Source organism: Pholcus phalangioides, unplaced genomic scaffold (assembly GCF_987345545.1).
Source record: "Pholcus phalangioides strain wild (caught in Gottingen) unplaced genomic scaffold, Ppha-v1.0 ptg000001l_1, whole genome shotgun sequence".
NCBI lineage: Eukaryota > Metazoa > Arthropoda > Arachnida > Araneae > Pholcidae > Pholcus > Pholcus phalangioides.
The window spans coordinates 26678546-26697704 of record NW_028301594.1 but is presented as its reverse complement, the minus strand read 5'-3'; the positions used below and the strand labels follow the sequence as shown (position 1 = coordinate 26697704).

The following is a 19159-nucleotide window of genomic DNA, read 5'->3' as shown; positions in this document are numbered from 1 at the left end:
AGTCTCACCACGTTTGCTGTTGAGGGATGAGTTATGTAATTCTAGTGAGTCCTTAGCTGTTTACCGTGACCAGGTCTGGTCCTAGACCACATATGCTCTTTTCGACCACATAGGTCGGGTGAGCCCTTTGTGTCACTGCGGCCAGCCCAGGTGCTGGGCCACATCTCCTCTTTTGGCTTGGTGGCTCTAGTGAGCCCTCTACCTTTGCCAGGTCCTTGACCATATCTACTTTTCTTGGCTTGGGTTCATAGGCGTACACACAATTTTCTCAGGGGTGGGGGGGTTCAATTTTGTTTTCTTCTTGGGGTGGGGGGTTTCATTTTTTACTGCAAAATAACACTATAACCTCGGCTTAACCCCCCCCCCCCTTACATACGCCAATGCTTGGGTTTAATATACAATACAAACACAGTGTCAAATCTTGGTATAATGTACAGACAACTAACTGAATACAATGTGAATATGTGAACTTTGGAAGGAAAATTAGAGTGGCCCTCAAATTACATGTTGTCATGTATTTGGTGGCCAATGCCATTGAACATTAGTCTTAACCAAGTTACGTCTGATTGTCCATTGTAAAGTCTCGTATATTGCAAGGACTGGATAACCTATGAAGACCAGTTGAATTTTCCTTCTGAAATCACTCGATATGTACCCAGTGGTGTTTACCTTGTACGAATAGAGAGCATAGAGTGATATCATCTCTCTTGGTATAATGTTCAGTATCCTCCTTTCCCTGAGAAAGAGGGGTACTGAACAAAAATAACTTAATTAGTGGGATAAATTAACAATACGTAAGCCCAATTTGCTAATTATGCTGACAGGGACCTCTAAAATTGCTGGTTTAAGATTTTAAAAGTAGCATGTGTTATATCAAGATCTGACTGAATTTCAATCTGGGTGATCATCTCTTAACCAGTTGATTCTCTGTCCCTCGGCTGGTTAATTCTATGTGCTCGTAATATTTAGGGAAAAATCCTGTATATATTTATGTACAGGATTTTTATTTAAGTATTCAGTGTATTAACACAAATAAAAAGTCACCCACAGTTTCAACATTATTTTAATTTTGATGACAATAAAATTATAAATAATACAAATCAGGTGGAGAAGAGAGAGATATGCTCAACTTTGGTCCATCTTTTTTTTCCCATGAAACTCTGCGTTAGAGAGATATTCGAGAAGGAAAAAAAAACGAAGCACTTTTTTCTTTGGTCCATAAACTACGTAAGAGTCCAACACTTACATATATATTTATTTATTTTATGTATTAATTAATTATATACTCTTCTTTTTTCCTGACTAAGGCGCGTCCATGATGTTATTCTCATTGTTATCCTTTGATATTTCTTTTTCGTGCGACTCTGGCGTGACGATATCTTCAGGTAGATCGTCTAGGAAGACTTCGCTGGCTGGGTGGTTGAGTAGACAAGTCCGGATGGCAGCCAATATCATACCGACCCGGCGGTCCAATGACTTCAGGTGGGCTTCGGTCAGAATCGGGTACAGGGGGTCCTTGGACATGGATTTCTCCATGAGCTCGCTCAATCTGACCGGCCCGTTGTGGAACTCAAACAGTCGGTTGAACGTGGACAGGCGGTAGACGCAGCACTGGAGGATTGGGTACAGAATGGTGATGTCGTCGTTGTTGGGTCGACCGAATCTGAAAAAAAAAACAAATTTAATGTGTTGTATAAACTTTTTTTGCCGTTCTACTCCGTCCCTATAATGTGATTTTCTTGTACAGGGCCACAACTAGATGCTTGGTTAGCCGGGGCAAGCACACATTTTGGTGCCCCCTCAGAATGTCGAAGGAGAAGTTAAAGAGTGAAATTTGCTCCCCCTCTAGGCCAGGGCACCAGACCCGCCTGCACCCCCCTAGTTGCGGCCCTGTTCTTGTACTCCCTTCTGAAACTCCAGAAAACGGCATAGAATCATTCCGTTTTCTTCTTTTTCCTCATATTGTTGTAAAACAGGTTTATGTTTCTCACAAATTCTGATATTTTTAATAGTACGTACCATAGATTCCCTTGAAAAAATCTGGCTGAGGAGCTGTGTGTGAATGTGGCCAGTTGGAAGAAACTGGCAAAGAACTGAAGAAAGAGACTTTTTCTTTTTGCTTTATGTGCTCAGTGGAGAGCTGAGGGCAAAGCTGCATTAAGAGAAACTTACAAGCGGCTTTGGCTGAGGGTGCTCAAGCACCCACGGTAATTTATGACATGGATTTGAGCACCTGTAAATTAATTCATAAATCAAAATTTCCTACGCAAAGATCCAGGCCGAACACGCACAAGTTCCCTAACACTTCCGACGCCCCTGCCTTCACGACAGGAAAGCCATTGCAGAAGAAGCGCTACACCAGTGATTCCCAACGTGGGCGATGGAATGTTCCAGGGGGGCGGTAGAAACTACGGGTATAGCATAGGATTCTATGGGTTAGATTGTGTTGGGGGGCGCTGGGAGGAAAGAAATTCTGAAGAAGGGGGCGATGGGACAAAAAAGGTTGGGAAACTATGCGCTACACGTATATGGATCATAGCATCTACGTCGTATTATGGTTCGATTAGGACATTGTGAACCAAGTACGACAATTTTTGTCAACGAGGTAATACCTTCTACCCCAGTAGCACACTAATATAGAACGATGTAGAGATTTCGATACAGTTCGACATAGAAATGGCATACATTTGTTGACTTAGTTTGACATAGAGAAATTTGGATTATTTCAAAAGAGAGTAACTATCGTACGAGATATTCTCCTTCGAAACGAAATGCTGTAAAAATGGGAGTAAAACTTTAATTCTTTAATTTTATATACAGAAAAAAGAAAATATTTTGGTGTTTATTGAGTGAATACATTTTTACTATATCGTTCGAGATCAGACACGTAAAAATTTCTGACCTCTTTCCAACATCGGACAGGTATCAATATCCTAACGATATCGTTGTGTTACTGGGGTACGTTACTGGTTGATAACGATAACTTATGCTAACAAAAATGAGCCTAAGGTCGAACCAGGCTCATTTTTTTTCTATAAATATATACAAAAAGAAAAACTCGCCAAAAAGAAGAAAAAAATCCTTAATATCTGAAGTTCTGTTAACTATAACATAATTTTTTTTCCATGTTGGTCCGTTCTTTACTTTGAAAATGATAACAATACCCGAATGATAACAACGTCCGTGATTCTAATAAGTGATGTCTACTGTATTTAAAAAAAATTGTAAAAAATAATTTTTCAAAGATGTCGTATGCATGAACAAATCGACACAAAAACGCCGGAATAACTTTCTGCATTCTTTATTATGATTTTATTGTGGATGAATGAAATTTGTGTTTGCAGATTACACGCAGGAGACTACGGTATTTTAATTATATTGATATTCAGAATAAAACCCTCGAATAGACTAAGCAACGTGACTGGAACTCCTACTGCCACCTATTAAATTAAAACAAAACTTTATTCTCTCTTAGATATATTCAAAACCGGTTTTTTTTTGATAAAGTACAGCACAAAGCCTTATAATACATTGAAAAGAATACGGTAGTAGTTGTATTTTTAGTTGTGTGCCATTGATTTTTAGCACACAGGTTTCCTTTGAGATAGAGGTAAGATGAATTAAAATATATTTTTTTTATTAACAAGTGATTTGCAAAAAAAATTTCATAGATGGCAGAGCAGGATTTCCGTATGATTAGTAATGGTAAAGGTTACCATCCTTCCTCTTTTTTTGGTGTCATTTCAAGCGTCCAAGAAGAAAACCACAATATACAATTTGAGAATACCATTGTCTGCTCACCAAGGCAGATGCCGTGTACTGAAGTGGGGAGGGGAGGCACCTAGTCTCCATTGAGAATTAAATAAAATAGGATGCAAACAACACTCAACGCTGATTCCTCTGGAAAAAAAACCACTCCCAAACGATGAAAAGAAACTTCTGAGGGTATAGAAAGAAAAAAAAAATCCCTCCTTGCTCCAGGCGAAGTAATAAAACTGACCACAGAGAAGGTGGACACAATTCATTAAAAGCGAGGGGCGTCCTCTTTCCCCTCCACCTCCTATCACATATTGATGGGATCAGAGACTGTACGCGGGGATGGGGGACGGGAGAAGACAGAGCCCCCCCCCCCAAACGATCAATATCATAAAATCATTTTTTTTAAATGCAAAAAATATTTTTAAAAAATTGAAATTGCGAAAGAAAATACCTTTATATGTTATTATAATCAATTTCTGTTAATTTCAATGCTATTCGAATGCTAAGAACTAAAAATGTCCTTTTAAGAAATTCATTGTGACCTACACTCTAAGCCATATGATGATAATTCCTTGGCCCGTGGACCAAATGTGGTCAAGGGGGTTATCTGATGTGGCCTGCCCCCTCAAACCTAATTTTGTAAAAATGAACTAAGCGTCACATTTGCAGATCGCTTAGGTGACGCATGGCACAATTCCAGAGCATTTAGGCAGCCTGTGGCACATTTTCAGATCACTCAAGTAGGCCTGTGGCACATTCACAGATACTTAAGTGACCCGCGACACAGTTCCAGAACACTTAAGTGATCCGTGGCACATTTAGAAATCCATTGAGTGACACTTGTCTGTTTTAGAGCACTTAAGCGACTCCCCAGTGCGGCTCTACATCTCTCAAGTTACCCTCGGTACATTTCCAGATTACTTAAGTGATCCGCGTTATAATTATGGATCACTTGAATGATGCGTGGCACAGTTCGAGAGCACTTAAGTGGCCCGAACACATTTCTACTAGATCACTTGAAGGGTCCACGAAACATTTAGAGATCACTAAAATGGCTCTCCAGGAGACTTACTAATAGGAAGATTTTGGTTCAGGTGCCTACAAACCACAGTTCAGGGTGCCATTAAGAATATTTCATATTTTTATAAATGGGGGTTCATGACGTAAGCATCATCCAAGACCCCCCCCCCCCCCGTCATCAAAAAGAAGCAAATCGGACCCCCTCATCGATGCTGCCGTAATGAACATTTGAATGACCCCAAAGGAGGACAAAAGGGAGAATTTTCCGAAACGTAAGAGGTCGTTTGAAATGACATAAAAAAGGAGGACGTTGGTAACCCTATCTTGGAGCAAACTGAGCCATGGATTGCTAAATGCATTTGCCCAGGTTGGGGGGGGGGGGGGGGAGTTCTTGTATTCTAAGAATTTCGATGCCGATTGGTCAGAGCGTGTAAAAAGGGGGGGGGGAATAATTCTGATAACCTGAAAACAAGGACAAAACCGGAAAGGACGCTTGAAATGACACAGGGCTCGGCACGGGTCACTTTTTTCACTAAAAGTCACTTTTTTAGAAACTGGTCACTTTTATTACGTATTTTCAGGCCCAGGTCACTTTTTCCACTTTTTTAGCAAAAAAACCTCGGTCTCGCGTGCTTTTCTGCTATCAGTGTTTTTCTTTTCTTCAAGGAGGAACTTTATCTGTTCAATATCGCTAATTTTCTCCCTCCCTTCATTGAACTACGATCGAAGGCATCTTATCTTCCCGGGAGCATACCGTGTGACGTCAGCATAACTTGATTTCAAGGCGCTTGGAAACAGTAAGCTCCTTAGTTAAAGAATCGTCATTTTATGGAAAAGCCGGTCGGAAAAAAAACTAGCATAAAAGGCGTACTTACAACAAATAATTTTTTCCCCCCTATACTACCATTCTTTCTTATTTCCCCACGTGCTCACTCGTTCTTTCATTTTCATCTTATTTTAAAATTGATCCTTTATTTTTATTTGTTTTAAAAAGTTTTAGTCCTAAGGGGCAAATTCCTTTCTCTGAGCATCGAGCAAGTTACATTTGTTGTTTGTTCTATCGTTACTTTTGTTAATTTTTTTAAATGTTATTTGAAATGACGATTAGAGAGCCCGTGCAGAAACTAACTTACGCGCAGCGGGAGAATACCAAAGCGCGTATTAAAGACGCGTATTATTAATACGTATTAAGCGTATTATTAATACGTATTAAGCGTATTATTAATACGTATTAAGCGTATTATTAATACGTATTAAGCGTATTATTAATACGTATTAAGCGTATTATTAATACGCTTTGGAGAATATTCTTGTAGCTGGCCAAGGTTACAGAAGCTCGCATGTATTTTGAATTTACTTACAATAAAAAAAAAAATCATCCGATTGAAAATCGCGATCTATCGACAAATAAAATTCGTACTATTTTTCTAACTGGATTTAAATCTCAGCACGAAACCGTAGACCCAGATATGATCGAAAGGAGAACTACTTACGAAAATATCACAGAATCCTGCAATTCAACATTTAGTTTAACACAAGGGTTTCCAAATCAGATGAAAATTTGTCATCAGGCTGATAAAAACTCAGTTAACGTGCATGCGAGCCGTAACTGAAGGCGGATTTAACGATGGACACACCGAGCGCGCCTTTGGCCCCTACTTCACATTTTTTTCCTAATTTAAAGGGCCTAATATTAATTTTTTTTTATGCCCGGGCCGTAACTTAATTTAGAGCATCTTCACGATACTGATTGTTGACTTAATATTGTTGGATTGTTTTCCTTTTTTTTTCTCTCCATGCACGTGCGGGAACCGGTTGTTCCGACGCTGTATGCAAATCGGCGGCCGCGTACCCTCACGGGAGCACGGATATATAGGCTGGTTTTTTCTCTATAGGTGAGATGTCTGTTTTTTTCGCATGTATGTATGTCGGGATTCGATTTGTTTCTCTCTTTTGATTGCCGGCCGTATTTTTGATGAACGAAAATGATCTTGTTTTTTGTTTTTGCAACTTTTATGGAAAATGAGTTCAAAATGAACTTCTGATCATTGTTTTTCTTCAGCTCAGTCGGTACGCTCTGCCCCCCAAGACATATCGACATCTTGCGCGCCATTCTTGATGTGTAAAAAAATCTTATTTTTAGACCTCGGAAGTTATTAAAACGTTTGTCTCGAGTCTGTGTTGAACGAGGAAAGGTGCCGAGTTTACTCATTTTCTGTTAAAAAGAGTGGATACCGGCCCCGAGCGATAGTAAATTTTCGTTCGTACTTGCGACCCGGATTGCTACATACCGTGATCAGATCCAAAAGCGGGGGGGGGGGGCAATGCCTTGGACGGCGTTTTTGATGGAATGGTATATTTAAGAAAAGGCAATAAAAATTCCTTTGCAAAATTATCGAATTTCACAGTCAAGGGGCAGTAAAATTACGTTTCCCCTCCAGAAAAAACAATTGTATTACGGCCATGGTAAATCGGGTGTCCCGGATGGGGACGAATTCACTATTTTTGTTCGTTGAAAGTTACGGGAGGAGTCAGCGCTAACGTGGCGACTTGTTTTCGCGCTAAAATAGGTAGCCCTGACAGCAGCATCCATAAACTCTGTATCAACCGCATTTATAAACCCCGTATGTTGTTGATTCGATTTTTCTGTTCATTTCATCCTAATTTTCCGTATTTCCCGATATATTTCTATCGATTTTCGCATATTGCCGCATATTAGGTTAATTCATATTATAAATTATATATTTTTTTGTAATTTTTTATGTGCCCTTTGTCAGCCATCTTGAATTGACTACCGCAAAACGGCGATTCCTTGGCGCGAAAAAAAGTCGCCACGTTGGTGCTTACAAGGTTCATGGGAAATTTACCGGGGAAGGCCGCTGAGTCTCTTTTTCTGTTAAAAATTACGGGGGGAAGGCCAAAATTATATGGGGCGCGGTAGCCCGGTCGATAAGATGCTCGTCTAAAGTACCAAAGGATGTTTAGAGGTGTTGCGAGTTCGATACCCGGTTCGTCCTTGTCAGAAAACTTTCCTGACACAGGGGTACAACAAAAAACGGCGACATGACCGCATGAGAGTCCCCCATCGAGGGGTTAGCTCACCAACCTCTCGGTGAGTATAAAAAACAAGCCTGCCGTTCGGAATCGGCAATAAATTGTAGGTCCCGGTCTAATTAGCCCTCGTGTGCAGAAAATGACCGTGGTGCGACAAAAATGATCAAATAGCCAAAATTATACTGTTTCCAGGGGTAGGAACACTGCGCCAAAATTAACATCTTGCGCCATCCTGCTCCAATAGTGTTTTCGTATTTTTCTGCGCCAAATAGCTAATTTTGCTTTGTATGTCCAGAATTTCTTAAAGGACGCCAAAAATTTTTTGCTCCTGCTTACCGTGAAACGATTCTTTCTAAGAGCGTGTTTTATATATATATTCCACTGTACGCCTTATTTAAACTGTCGGCCTTTCCATCGTGAAACCCCGATTGTGCAACTGAAGATAGTTTGCAATGGTCTTTCAGCTTTAAAGTGCAAATGCGAGTCAGTTGCCGTTTAAAAAAAGTCGCCATTGGAAGCAGCAGAAATTACTGCAGTCGATCGTCATTGCGTCAAATGCAGATGTTTCGTGAAAAAAATTTCCATTCCGGAAGTAAAAAGTGTGTTTTCGCTGAATTACGAATGTTAATTTAGAAACTTTGCCGAATAACGAGTGTCAGATCGCTAATCTCGCCAAATAATGCGTATTTAATCGCCAAACGTCGTGTTGATTCTTCCGAAATTCTCCCCCATTTTGCAACAATTTCTTTCCGAGTATAAAAAACTTATAGAAAATTTTTTGCTCATTTGAAGTGCTGCTGTTCAAGACAGCAAATAGTGCCCTCAGTAAGCAAAAATCATCTTAAATAGACTGGTGTGAAAAATTTTATGACAGCCTCTCTTTCAAACAGGGTGTCAAAAGCCTGAAACACCAAAAACAAAAAACAAGCTGATGAAAAGATTTTTGATAACAAAAGACAGTGCAGTTTTATTTTGAAAAGGGATGAGGGTTAACGAAAATATTCTCGTTAATTTCTCTGCTCCAATAAATATCTGCTCCAAATCCTATATTTTGCTGCTCCAAAACTGATCCGAATCCTATATTTTGCTGTTCCAAATCCTGAATTTGCTGCTCCGAATCCTGAATTTGCTGCTCCGAATCCTGAATTTTGCTGCTTCAAAGCTGCTCCGAAATGGACTTTGTCACTTCCCACCCCTGTGTTTCTGGGTAAAGGAGTAAATGTGTGTTTTTTTTGCACGGGTGTATGTTGTGTGTAAAAAAGGGGAAAATATATACTTTTACAAATTTTTCTCTCGAAAAGCAAACAATTTCAAAACTGGTTTATTTTCTCCCTCACCCAAGGACTATTATTTTGGTGCCCCGCCTGTAAAATAGTACTCGCCCACTTTTCTCAGTCCAGCCATAGGTGGAGATACTTTGAGGTCTTAGGGGTGTGGCACGATGACAATTGATATACATCATATATATCTTTGACGTATCAATAAATATTGGTTTTGCCGGAGATGCCCTGGACCTCCCCCTTTCGGGGGGGGGGGGACCCGAAGATCTTACGTTGCTTCTATGTATACATCAGTAGGCTCTGCCATTGACGCTGGGGGGAGGGTGGATTGCCCCTCCCTCAACATATAATAATTAAAATAATTTAGTTAATTTAATAATTTGAATACTTTATTCAATTTAATAATTTAAATATTTTATTCAATTTAATAATTTAAATAATTTATAATTCAGTAATTTAAGTAATTTTTTAATTTAATAATTTAAAATGTTAAAAATTTAATTTTATGGTTTTTAATCATTAAGTAAATTTCTTAAAATTTGTTGGAACATATTATACAAACCTAGGTATGTAAATCAAATTTGTACTAGTTAAAAAACGTTTGAGTACATTTTGTATACTGTCATTCATAGCATAATATGAATGAAAAATCCACTGGAATGTAGATGGGACAAATTCTCTCATCAAATTTTGTGTTATTTCATTTTTTTCCCTTCTTTGAAAGGGAAAAATTTTTCCCGCTTTGAAGTTTTTCCTGCTTAAATTGATTTTAAGATGGGTTGTGGAAAGCAACATGGGGGAAGGCATTGCTGCTGTTACTTAAAAAGGATGTAATGTAGTTATTCTCTCACACATAGTTGTTGATAAATTTGATAAGTTATTCAAAACTTTTCTGGTTAGCAGAATGCGTTTGAGTTTGATTTAATTATTTCACGCTATTATGTAAAAAAAGCAATTTCAATGAGTTCTATTGAAATGCAAAGTTAAAACTAAATTCAATTTCAATTCATTCAATTTGGTAATAAAAATTCATTGTCCATTTGGTCTCTCTCTCTAAAAATATTTTGGTCACTATTAAACATTTCGGTCACTATTTGGTCACTTTTTCAAACATTTTGGTCACTATTTTCACTAATTTTGAGGCCATGATCCGTGCTGACCCCTGAATGACATCAAAAAGGAGGACGTCTGGTAACCCTAAATACGGATCATATAGTTTATATTAGGTTGATCTTATTTCCTCGAGAAAAATACGGGATATTTTGGGAATCCAAATACATCAATAATAATTACCGAAAATAATGCCAAAAGTAAGCAAAGTTGTCAACTATTGCTGAAATCACTGAAAAAACGCCAGTGGCGGGAAATGAAGCAGCATTGCAAATTGATGTGGGTTAAAATGAATTCTACGAAATGAAACGTTTAACATGACAAGCCATATGAGGTGAATATCATTATTTATGGCCATAGTTACCATAATATAATTTATGAGTTGGGAAGGTAATTTTAATCCTTCATTTCAACAAAGAACAAAAATTCAAGTTGGCTTTGTTGAAAATACGTGAAAAAACGGGCCATATTTTCAAAATAGTCGAGATGGCCAAAATTACATAAAATACGGGATGTATGGTCCACCTTAGTCCATAATATACCAGTATGGAGTTAGCCCTGGTATGTAGGTAGACAGTCACCGAAGCATCATCAAGAATTTCAAGCAACTTTGGCAGTCACCGATACAAAGAAAACATTGAGGGTGGGTGGCTAAAAAGCTTCCATCTGTCCCATATGTAGGAAACTCAAGTGTGTGTGTGGGGGGCGGGCTCATTGCACGGCACGTTTATGAATTATTGGAACGGGGGGGTGTTCGGGTACTGCCCAAAGCACGATCAAATTTGTTTTTTGGTTCTTACCCTCTTCCATTGTCCCAATGGATGAAGAAACTGTCGTTGTTGCGCCCAAAGACGTACATGTTCTCATAATGATGTCTGTCTTGGTTTCCTGGTGGCAAAAAAAAAAAAAAAATTAATATTCAATTATATGAATGGGATTGGGTAGAGAGATCAGCTATAAGAATCAATTTTTTTTTTTCAAACTGAAATCCACTCACCGATCAGAAAGTCGAAGGTCGCGAGGTCCATCAAGTCGTACAGTCGTCTTCCCTGGTTGTAGGGCGGCTCCTTCTTCAAGCTATCACAATAATGAGGGTCGGTTTCCCAGTCAGCTTTCCTGTTCCTAGTGTAGGACCTCCTCCAGGGGCTGACCACGGGCTCCCTCCTGAGCACCTGTTTCGGTGGAAGGAATGCTGCCATACTTCCTTCTAGCATGTAGGGGTTGCCGCATATCGGATGCGAACTGTCGCAGTAGTATTTGCATTCCCCGAAAAAACACAAGTTCTTTGCTGTAAAAATAAAATAATACCATGCTCACGTGTTTATAACAGCACGCCTTACGGTATTTTAATTAATAAATGCTCTACAAATATATAAATTTGAGGTTTGCAATTCCATCAGGCATATTTTTTTAGAATGACGTGTAAAACGTAACAATTATAACGACGTGTATTTTTCGATATTTAGTTCATGTGCATTTTGCTATACACCAAACTTTTTGTTCCATCGCCCCCTTCTCCAGGAATGTTTTTCTCTCATCGCCCCCCTACTCAAGCGAACCCATATGTAAAACCTGTGTTAAACCAGTAGCTTCCCCCCCCCCCCAGACATTTAAACGTTAAACAATCACCCCTCTCATCATCATCTCTTCACACACGATCACAAAATGTGCATTCAAAGACGCCAAGGTCATAGCAGGGGGGGGGGACTTGAGGGTCTGATCCCCCCCCCCCCGAAATGTGAGAAAATTACCGAAAAAGGAAAAAAAAGGTGTCTAAATCTGTTCTATCACATTAGTTCTCCCTCCCACGAAATGAAAATGATAATCTTCCGAACGAAATTTCTGGCTACGAGCCTGAAATGTGCCACCTATCTTTTAAAAGTCGGCATTTTCATGTTCCTGGTCTCCGTTATTGGGCGGAGTAGTATAGTATAACTTATAATTGCATTTTCAATCGGGTTGGTGTATTTTAGAGAAATATATGGCATCCTATTTTGTTATGGGTATCTTTTTCTCAGCCACCTCGTTTGAAGTTTTTCTTCGATTCAGAATTTTATCTTTTAAATTGATAGATTATGTGTTTCTCCCCAAACAACTGAATACTTCCTCCCAAGGGCGTAGCCAGGGGGGGGGGGGGACTTGGGGGTCTGGTCCCCCCCCCCCCGAAATGTGAGAAAATGACCGAAAAAAAGGGAAAAAGATGGCCAAATCCATTGTTCTGTCACTTTGGTCCCCCCCCGAAATGAAAGTGGCCCCCCCCCCCGAACGAAATTTCTGGCTACGCCCCTGCTTCCTCCGACCGAACGAGGAAACATTACCTGGTGATATGTAAAATGTTCTTCTAAATTCTTTGTCAGCGAACGGCAGGATTTCTGATGATATGTTAACGAGTCGACCAACCACAGGGGGCGCTCTCCTGAATCCTAAAAGCCTGAAATGATAAATAAAAAAAAATAATAATAATGGTATGAATGTAAGAGACACATCGTCCAAATCTGTGCGTGTTCATTGGCTATGCATTTCCGAAATTATTCGGAAATCTTCAACATATTCCTCGCAACCCTGACATAAATATAAGAACGAGAACCATACGTTTATATACCGCCCAATACTATTGGTATTTGGTGTTTTTATTGAAGAAGATATTTTACGTATATATTATTACCTTATAGTAAGAAAAATATCGAGAATATTAGTTTGCAACGTGCGACGAATACGTTACCTATCTAAATGATATGACGCTATTTCGCTGTGATGGCGCTCGAAGTCGTTAAAATAGAAATGGTTGGGCAAAGTCTCGGTGTCTCTGGAGAACCTATAATAAAGAATAAGCAGAAACACACATAAATCAAGCGAATGGCTTATTCAAAGAGCACCGATATTTCTTGGAAATCCCTTTTCTTCATTTTTTGTGGAAACACGTATATAGGGAATAGTGGTCATACGGAAAAACACGATCAGTCATGTTGTTTTATAGCCCTCCATATGAGTCGAAGCATGTACTTGAAAAAGAGAAGAAGCCGTGCTGGAGTTTGTCGCGAAAATTGCATTTCCGTGTAGAATGTGTCAGAATGAAAGGAGAAATATTTCAAAGACGTCCGTAATTGTAATTAATGCGTTAATGTTTCAAGCGAGCGTTGCTGAAGAGCGTGACCATAACTTATCTCGGCATTTATGTCTCTGTAATGTCATTAAAAAAATTTTTTTCATTCGTAAGTCTTATTCCCAGCTACGGCCATAGCTTAAACTTCTAATCTTTCCTGGGCCTCTTGAGTCGTTTGGTTACTAATATTATACATATCACGAGTCACATCAGATTCCCGAGGGAAACATTTGGCCCGCGGACCATGAGTTGAGCATGTATGTCTTACATCCTGCGTGTATGTTTAGATACACCTTCGCAAAGTTTAGTCGCCATTTCCTGGACAGTATATATACAGCTCCCAATCCCCCTATAGAGAATATAAGAATCGATTGTTTCTTTCCTCATCCGCATAACGCCATGTTTATTTACAATGGCGTAACGATTGTTAGTATATTAATATATATATATAGGTTTTCCCATTATCAAAATTATTTTTCAACGAAAAACATAATCAACACGAGAAGAAAGGAGCCCATTGATGGAAAAAAAAAGAGTTATTTTGCACTGTTTAATTCTCTTTCAGCTTTTTATATCGTTTACAATGGAAGTATACATGCCCAACCCATCTCCCGAACGTGACTAATGTGGCCCTCGGAGTCATCTGATGTGGCCCGTGACAAATAACCAGACAAATCAAGTGCCTCACAAAAGATCATAAAATCATACAAGTTGCCCGTGACACATTTCCAAATTACTTCAGTGGCTTGCGGTGCAATTACAGATCATTTAAGCTACTACTACTACTATTTAACCGTACATGCACCTCATATATATATTCCTTTATGTGGGATTTCTAACTAATTAGTACACGCCGGAAAGTGTATTCTGAGTGTAGGCCTATGTGTGGTCCTAACGTATTCATGTTGTTCCGTGTTCTTGCTGGTGCTGCCAAATGCGCACATCCAGATAAGTTGAGTGACCCCAAGAATATTTCCAAATCACTTGAGCAATTTTGCAAAACACATTTACAGTTCACTTAAATGGCCGACGGCACACTTCCAGATGGCTCAAGTAAGTGTCTCGCGACACATTTTCAGATCACCCGAGTGGCTGTTGGCACATTTCCAGATAACATAAATTGGAATCTACGGCAATTCAGCGCCGACGATTCAGCACGAGACAATTTAGCGCCATGACATTTCAGCGCAGTAAATGTGTTGTATAAATAAAAATTGTGGATTGCAAGTTAAATATTCGACAGACGATGATTTTGCATTGAATATTAGAAAATATTTTCAGCATTAGCATTCATACCTACCAGAGACAGTTGAGAAGTTTGAATATTTGTTAGATAGAGAATATTCAAAGCTTTGGTAGGTGAGACATCGAACATTGAAGGACCGGACACACCCGCTTCCTATCCCATAGAGATATCGAAGCCTTCACTAAGGATACTAAAGAGTAGGCTACACTACAGAGACGATAAAGAAGATTTACACGTTATTGGTAAATTATTTCGAGGGCATCTGGATTAGTAGGCAAATATGAAGAAATCGTAGGAGAGATTTTCAAAATTTGCTATATAGAACTATGGAATCAGTTCGACGCCTCTATTGACGGCTTTGCAAAAACAAATAATAACATTGAGGGCAGGGCCGCAACTAGGGGGGGTGGTGCAGGTGGGTCTTGTGCCACGGGCGTTGGAACAGAGGGGGATGCAAATTTTATTCCCAAACCTCTCCTTCACAACATTACAAGGGGGTGCCAAAATGCGCACTTGCCCCGGGTGACCAAGCATCTAGTTGCGGCCCTGATTGAGGGCTGGCATAATTAGTTCAGTAGCACTATTCACATCCATCATCTCCTAATATTTGGAAATTCATAATCACTCTGAAGAGAGAGAAGATTTTCAAAGTCATAAAAAGCATTTCGAAAGTACGTATGCCAGTCCTAAGTCTAGAAAAAGTTGGAAGGGAATTGTTATTTACAAAATACACACAATCACTGCGCTGAATTGTCGCTACGCTGAATTGTCACGCGATGAATTATCGTCGCAATGAATCGTCGGCGCTGAATTGTATCGCGCCGAACTGTCATGACACTTTTAAACTTCCCACGACACATTTATACGTCACTCAAGCGGCCTGCGGCACATTTCAAGATGATTGTCGTGGCCCGCAGCACACTTTCAGATCATTTGAGGCGCTCGAGGTTAATCCCAGATAAATCAAGTAGTCCGCGACATGTTTTCAAACCAATAAAGTGGCTCGCATTCCCCCGAAACGTTCATCACCCTTGGCGTAAAGATTACCAGTATGGGGGGAGGGGAAATGTACAGATTTCACTATCAAAATTACTTTCCAATGAAAAGCAGAACAAACACAAGGAGAAAGGAGCACATTAATGGAAAAAAACCCATTTTTTTTGTCTTTTCTCATCTCATTCTCATTCATCTTTTAATGTCGTTTGAGGCGTAAATCTTGTGATCCCTTGTGGAGAGGATTTATAAACCCACATATACATATATAAAAGATAAAGAAAGGGATTTATATCCTCTTAAAAAAAATCATATTATACATATTCCTTCGGGCCAGACTCTGCGGAGAACATCTTCATGCGTTTCACGCCGTAAACGAAAGTTTTAAACCACGCTCCGGTGATTACAGCCAACTGGCCGTAAAATGCATAATAGGCCCGTGGAATGTCAATTCCATAAATATGTATTGAAGCGATCAGAAAACACAACCCTCATACACGAGCGCATACACCCGTAAATACTGTACAAAAAATTTGGCATAAATGCATACCATTAAATGATAGGTGGAACCCCTTTTTTTACCGCCCTTTTTTATTTTTATTTTGTAAAATCACAAATCTCTGCGCCCAAGGTGAAGGAAAATGAATGAAAACACCACTGATTCACATCACTGACAGATTTTCTCTGACTCTAATTAACTTTCACTTAGAGATGAGTTGTCTGTCGTTATCTTCAAGGACGGAATCCATCTTAAAAAATGTAGTTTAAGGGAACTCTAATGTTTTTTTTCGTGATGACTGACCGTGGAAGATTGGTTTTCCTTATGGTACTTTTCAATCATAATCGAGATTGAAAGACTTGATGAAGGGGTTCTCAACCCCCTTTTTCAGCAGCGACCCAAGATCAATAACAAGATCAGCTTCACAACTCATGGGACTGTTAGTTTTTTCGAAATTAGTGAAAACACCGACGGAAAAAGTGTATTTATAACAGGACTGTAAGTGGATTTGTAAGATACATCCTGGAAGAAAGCCCAATGCGAATGAATTTCGAGCCGCGACCCATAGCTCAAAAACACTTGGCTATGAGTGTGTTAGTACGACCCTTCTCGGAAGCCCCAGCGAATCAAGTTTGGGTCATTACCCACAGCTCAAGAGCCCGTGGACCAAACGTGCCTTGTCGAGTGATCATAGTGACGGATTTGCATCGCGAAGACCAGTGCTTGAACCCCCCCCCCCAGCGCCACAGCGGTGGTCGGCCGAAGTTGGTTTTTTGTGGTTTCCAACTTCAAGGTGCGAACGCGATCTGATCTGCTCGTCAAAAAAGGCTAACCAACGAGACAACAGGCCGCAACGGTACAAATATTAAGTCACTACACTTCACTTAAAATTTGAAATGTAGATGGCAGTGCTAAAAATCACATACAACACAAGATACGCACTCAGACTGTTAGGTATGCATGCACATTTCCGGCTCAACTCATTTCGGTAGAAAATTGCTCATGGCCGGAGTTGCGCTCGTTGTGAAAGAAAGAAAGCTCACGAGTCTCTGGCTGTTAGTGGATTTGTTCAACCTAACTCTGAAGCACTTGCGAATCAAGTTTAGGTCGTGACCCGTAGCACAAGAGCTTCTGGCTGTCAGTGGATTTGTACGGCCCATATTCGAAGCCCCCTGCGATTGACTTACAGATTTCTGACACTAATTAATCTCCCTAAGGTGAAATATCTGTCGTTGTCTCAGCCATCATAAGACTGCAGTTTAAAGGCGGCTGCACACTGCTCAGAGTGTATAGGCACTTTAAGAGCCTCTAATATTTTTTCGTCATGATTGATTTCATTCACCATGAAAGATTGTTTTCTTATGAGACTTTTCAATCATAACCGGGATTGAAAGACATCAGGGAATAGAGATCTAATTCGCTCGAAACTGTCCGGAGTAGCCTAAAATGTGAATGAGGAAAATGAAAATCAGAATAAACTGATCATTTGCGTGATTTTTTTTTGTTTTAAATTTGAAAGTGATTGATGTTGATATATTCACCTCATTGGTTTGAAGAGGGCCCGGCCGCCATTTTGTAAAGTGAAGGCGAGTTTGATCTGCGTGCCTCCTGGATACTGCTCTGTAAAGAATGAAAACAAAGCATCATATTAAAGAAAAAATATATATAAACAGTCATTTGGTGAACAGATGATTGTGCGATTGATTTGACAATGGTTCCAAAAGCGTTCTGACAACACTCTTTACTTACAATACATTTTTTTTCCATGCCCAGAACACATTTTTTGATTTAGAAATTTTCTTTACGTGGAAATTTTTTGACAAGAAAGTACTTTTCAGGATACTGGGATATTTCTTTGAAATACGGGACGTTTATAACCCTGTTCCAGTCGAAAGACTTCTTTTTTGTGAATTGATTATTATCAATCATATTTCATCGAGAGAAATTTATAATTTTTAAGCATTAGTATGTAATGATTGAGGGAGGGTGTAGGGGTTCATACTCACCGCACGATACGATTTTCTGCGTCGCGATGTCATTTAAGAGGCCATCAATCACCGGGTCATCCTCTCTGTACATGTCCATTTTACGAATATTCAGCTGGAACAGTTGCCAGTTGAACAGAGGTGGGCTGGAAAAAAAAAAAAATTACAATATTTCTGTCAGTATAATTAGGGAAATCAAAATTAGTTATTTCTTTGGCATTGAGAAATTTTTCAATGTTGGAAATGATACGTTGATGTCATTATAGTTTCGTCTCTTCAGAAAACGTTTCTAATTGCATCAACGTCAATTCCTCTCGTATTGTATGTACAATATCCTGTTCGCTTTTCAGAGTGTACAGCATCAAGAGTCGATTGAATACCACATCTCTCGTCTCTTAAACAAACCACCAGCTGGACACACACTCGTACTCACTTTTAGCTATACGCTCCTTTATTTCTTGAATGTACAGACCCTTAACGACTTATTTACTGCTGCAGCTGCTGACATTGGACTGGAATCATAAGTAATGATGATGTGTGACATATGTCTAGGTCATTAAATATTAATATATGTATACATACATTTCTATTATACGTCCCGATAGTCTATTGTACCCCATATTGTACGAATGTTGTTGCTGTTCTATTTATCGTATTGAATTATGTATTTACGTGTTGAAAAACCGTTTCTCGTTATGACCTTTGGTGCGAAATTAATTGATATTTTTAGCTGTTGTGGATATTCTATGTAAGTAGGCTCAACTTTTCGATGAACAATTGTTCATATGAAGTTTAGTTTTAATAGAACAATCTCAATCTCTCTCTCAACACATTTTATAAATTATAATTGAATGCATATTATGTTTTATAAACACCACTCCCCCACCAAACTGTTGTCACAATGTGGGCAGAGCAGAATTATTCGCTGTGAATGCAACGCTGCGGTCCCAGCGCAATGCAGAAGTACCAAAGAGCTGAGAAACAAATTACACTATTATAATTGGTGGTCAAGAATATCAAATTAGAACGAGAGAAGGGAGGCAAATTTTGAAAAATCTGCAAGCGGCAGGACCATAAATCCATCTCTGCACACCCCCCCCCCCTCTCAGA

At 39.4% G+C, this 19159-nt stretch overlaps 1 protein-coding gene across 2 annotated transcripts in view; it reads right to left on the bottom strand.

Moving 5' to 3' along the window:
- Window positions 1-1047: 1047 nt before the first annotated feature.
- The window catches only part of LOC149090226 (extracellular serine/threonine protein CG31145-like), a 95241-nt gene continuing 77129 nt past the window's right edge, over window positions 1048-19159 (bottom strand). For both annotated transcript variants that reach the window (XM_089233020.1, XM_089233010.1), the window contains 7 exons: window positions 18071-18195; window positions 17606-17684; window positions 12946-13038; window positions 12542-12654; window positions 11221-11511; window positions 11024-11111; window positions 1048-1663 (listed from right to left, as the gene is read on the bottom strand). In XM_089233020.1, coding sequence (XP_089089146.1) covers window positions 1303-1663; window positions 11024-11111; window positions 11221-11511; window positions 12542-12654; window positions 12946-13038; window positions 17606-17684; window positions 18071-18195 — 1150 coding nt within the window. In that variant the 3' untranslated portion in view covers window positions 1048-1302. The remainder of the gene's footprint in view (window positions 1664-11023; window positions 11112-11220; window positions 11512-12541; window positions 12655-12945; window positions 13039-17605; window positions 17685-18070; window positions 18196-19159) is intronic.